General features: G+C 44.4%; 1 protein-coding gene across 1 annotated transcript in view; it reads left to right on the forward strand.

Annotated features, from left to right (window-relative positions):
• The first annotated feature begins 3,136 nt into the window (after positions 1-3,136).
• Positions 3,137-3,745, forward strand: part of LOC112236964 (cellular retinoic acid-binding protein 2) — an 11,579-nt gene continuing 10,970 nt past the window's right edge. The window contains exon 1 of the mRNA XM_042305104.1: positions 3,137-3,537. Coding sequence (XP_042161038.1) covers positions 3,456-3,537 — 82 coding nt within the window. The 5' untranslated portion in view covers positions 3,137-3,455. The remainder of the gene's footprint in view (positions 3,538-3,745) is intronic.

Consider the following 3,745-nt stretch of genomic DNA (forward strand, 5'->3'; position numbering starts at 1 on the left):
CAACCCCTCGTTCCACTGCTGGGATAACGTTTCCCTACACACTGATCTAAGATCAGTTTTGTCCCCCCTATTTCTAAAGGTTAGGATTGTGGATGTAAGATGAATAGCTGATCCTATCTGTGCCAACCGGTGCAGGCAACTTAGTTCCAACACTTTGAACATGTGTTGGTTAAACTGCTGGGGTTGTGGGCTTGATTCATGCACACTGTAGGCTAACTAGGTCACTAAGGATCATATCACACTGGCCAAATGATCTGCATAAATATACAGCACAATACCAGCCGCATCTCTCACACCTTATTATATATGACCATGACAATGTTGTGGTCTGAATTCATGTGACCACCAAGAACAATAGTGGCAATAAAACTCTTCATTCAAATTATTGCAAGTCTTCTTTTTGCGACAAAATGCTACTACCATGCTTGACAATTATTATAAACTTCATCTTGATTATAATGTGGTTTTCTGTTTTAATCACGGTTAATGTACGTCACCCAAAGAGTTAACAGGTACTAGCCACCGCAACGAGCAAAACCTGAAAGAGTTATGAGTGACACAGAGAAAGAGAGAAGAAGAAAGTACAAATGGAGAGATAGATGTATGGATAGATTAGAAAACTGATAAGTGTGGCTAATGACTCGTGTCTGCTGTTGGACAAGAGGAGGAACTTGTGTGGACATGCTGCAGTGTCTGTGTGTGTGTGTGTGTGTGTGTGTGTGTGTGTGTGTGTGTGTGTGTGTGTGTGTGTGTGTGTGTGTGTGTGTGTGTGTGTGCGTGTGTGTGTCGGGGGCAGTGGATGATGCATGTGGTGGCGTAGTGAGTCCAATATCACTCATCTCCAGCCATCATTGCCAACAGCTGAAACACAAGCAGTGCGCTTTGTTCACTACAAACTAAACAACTCTCTATTCGAGGCGTTGGATTGTGTTCCTTGGACAGACGGCCTCTGCATAAAAAGTGTATTACATTACCAGATAGTTATATAAACGTACATTTGCAGGTTAGATTACAACTCCGCGGCGATGGTAAAGTATTCCCTGTGCGGTTAGCCAAAGTGTCTATATCAGACGGATGTGGACATGTGTGAGGTGGTGTCTGTGGGGCTCTAAGTGCGTGTGGTTTCCGGGGAGTGCCCCCTTGGTCGCCACGGTTACCCTCCAGTTAATCCAGCGTGCAGTGTAGTGGATGGGATCATCCATCAAGAGTCAATAGTCAACGTCCCCTTTGTCCTGCAGTCATCCATCATACAGTGTGTGTCTTTATTAGAACCCTCAGTCCGACCCCCCTCCCCAGCACGAGCCTCGCCTGGAGCTCTGTGCCAAATACCCCCCTCACTCTTCTCCCTCTCACCCCTTTCTTCCACCGAACAGCGGGTGGCAACACCAAAGGCACTGACAGGCTACCGCTCCCTGCCCTTCTCTCCAACTCCTGCTCTCTCTCAATTCAAAGGGCTTTATTGGCATGGGAAACATATGTTTACATCGCCAAAGCAAGTGAAATAGACAAGAAACAAAAGTGAAATAAATAATTTAAAAATGAACAGTAAACACACTCACAAAAGTGAAATAAATAATAAAAAAATGAACAGTAAACACACTCACAAATGAATAGGCATAGAGACATTTCAAATGTCATATTATGTCTATATACAGTGTTGTCACGATGTGCAAATAGTATAAAAAGGAAAATAAATAAACATAAATGAGTTTCATATATGGTTTGTATTTACAATGATGTTTGTTCTTCACAGGTTGCACTTTTCTTGTGGCAACAGGTCACAAATCTTGCTGCTGTGATGGCACACTGTGGAATTACACCCAATTGGGAGTTGATCAAAATTGGATTTGTTTTGGAATTCTTTGTGGGTCTCAGTAATCTGAGCGAAATATGTGTATCTAGTATGGTCATACATTTCACAGGAGGAGGAAGTGCAGCTCAGTTTCCTCCTCATTTTGTGGGCAGTGAGCACATAGCCTGTTTTTCTTTAGAGCCAGGTCTGCCTATGGCGGCCTTTCTCAATAGCAAGGCTATGCTCACTGAGTCTAAACATAGGCAAAGCTTTTCTTAAATTTGTGTCAGTCACAGTGGTCAGGTATTCCGCCCTCTGTTTAGGGCCAAATAGCATTCGATTTGGTCAGTTTTTTTTATAATTCTTTCCAATGTGTCAAGTAATTATATTTTTGTTTTCTCTTGATTTGGTTGGGTCTAATTGTGTTTCTGTCCTGAGGCTCTGTGGGGTTTGTGTTAGTCTGTTTGTGTGTCTCAACTCAATTCAAAGGGCTTTATTGGCATGGGAAACACATGTTTACATTGCCAAAGAAAGTGAAATAGACAATAAATAAAAATCTATCTCTCTCAATTCAATTCAAATGGATTTATTGGCATGGGAAACATATGAAACACCTCTCATGTCTCTTTCTTGCTCTCTCGCGAGTTCGGTATGTTTCTGCACGCGAGTCAGGTTAAATAGATAGCCCGCTGGTCGAGGCCAGTGGCTGTATCCCGTTACCACCTCTTTTATTTTTATGACACATCGCTGCGGCGCTGGGGGAAGAGGGAGTGCGGAAGAATGGAGAAGGGGGGGTGAGGTGAACTTGTGGGAAATATTCTCAACATTCCATCCAATCGCTGGCCCTCGATCATCTCCAAGAATTGAACCACCAAGTCTCTCTCTATCTCCCCTACATCAACACACGGACTGGTACCTGACTTCCTTGACACTCAACACTACATCCATGCCAACGATAAATTGGCTAAATCCGAAACTGGCACTCAGAACAGTTTTTCCGGTTTCAATTACAACACAATGGCTTCAACCACGAACCACGTGTCTGACAAACACCACAAATTAAATAATATATTGCACCTCATAAAATAATGTTTCCAAGAAGTTATGCCCTTGTGCGCGTGCGTCTAGGGCGCGGTCACTCCATTGGCACATTAAAGGTGCGCGGGATAAAGAGGCGTGACAAGTGGCTCAGCTGGGAGGTCCTGGAACGCACATGTTCTCTCAGGGCGTGGTCGTGGCGGGGTTTAGGAACCATAGGCGATTCCGGTTGGCTCCTGGACATGACAGACGTGGGTCGGGCGTGTCTGAGTGTGAAAGTGGGCATGTTATCAGCGGTCAAAGGAAGTGGCTAGTTTTCCATTCCATCCATTCATAGCGCAACCGCTCATAACGTGCACTGACGCATAGGCGAGATAGGGATCAGCGAGATAGAGAGACAGAGAGAGGGTTGGATTAGGGCACTGACAGCCACCTCAGTCAAACAGTTGAGAGACACACGGTCACAACCTGCTGAGGGGGCAAAACTAGCGGGACCGGAACGTCTAAATCCAATCCAGATCACCTCTTAGCCGGTTAGGGAGAGAGGACTACCGACCACCTCGAGACCCCGCACTGATTGAAAAGAGGGAAGAGTTGGAGAGTAAAACAATCAGTTTAGAAAAAGATGGAGCGCAAAATCCCTGACTTCGCTGGTACCTGGAAGATGAAGAACTCGGAGAACTTCGAGGAGCTTCTCAAAGCGCTGGGTGAGTGATGGTAATGATGATGGTGGTGGCGATGAAGGGGATGGTGGTAAATATTTGTGGTACATATATCCCTAACTTTATTATATCCTATTATTATAGCAGTTATTTAATTATTACTAATTGAATATAGCTATCTGAACACACTAATACATTGTAGGTCAGATACGTGTCTCTCTCTCACACACACACAATGGTTCATGCATGCACT

This window comes from Oncorhynchus tshawytscha, linkage group LG23 (genome assembly GCF_018296145.1).
Source record: "Oncorhynchus tshawytscha isolate Ot180627B linkage group LG23, Otsh_v2.0, whole genome shotgun sequence".
In the NCBI taxonomy this organism is placed as follows: domain Eukaryota; kingdom Metazoa; phylum Chordata; class Actinopteri; order Salmoniformes; family Salmonidae; genus Oncorhynchus; species Oncorhynchus tshawytscha.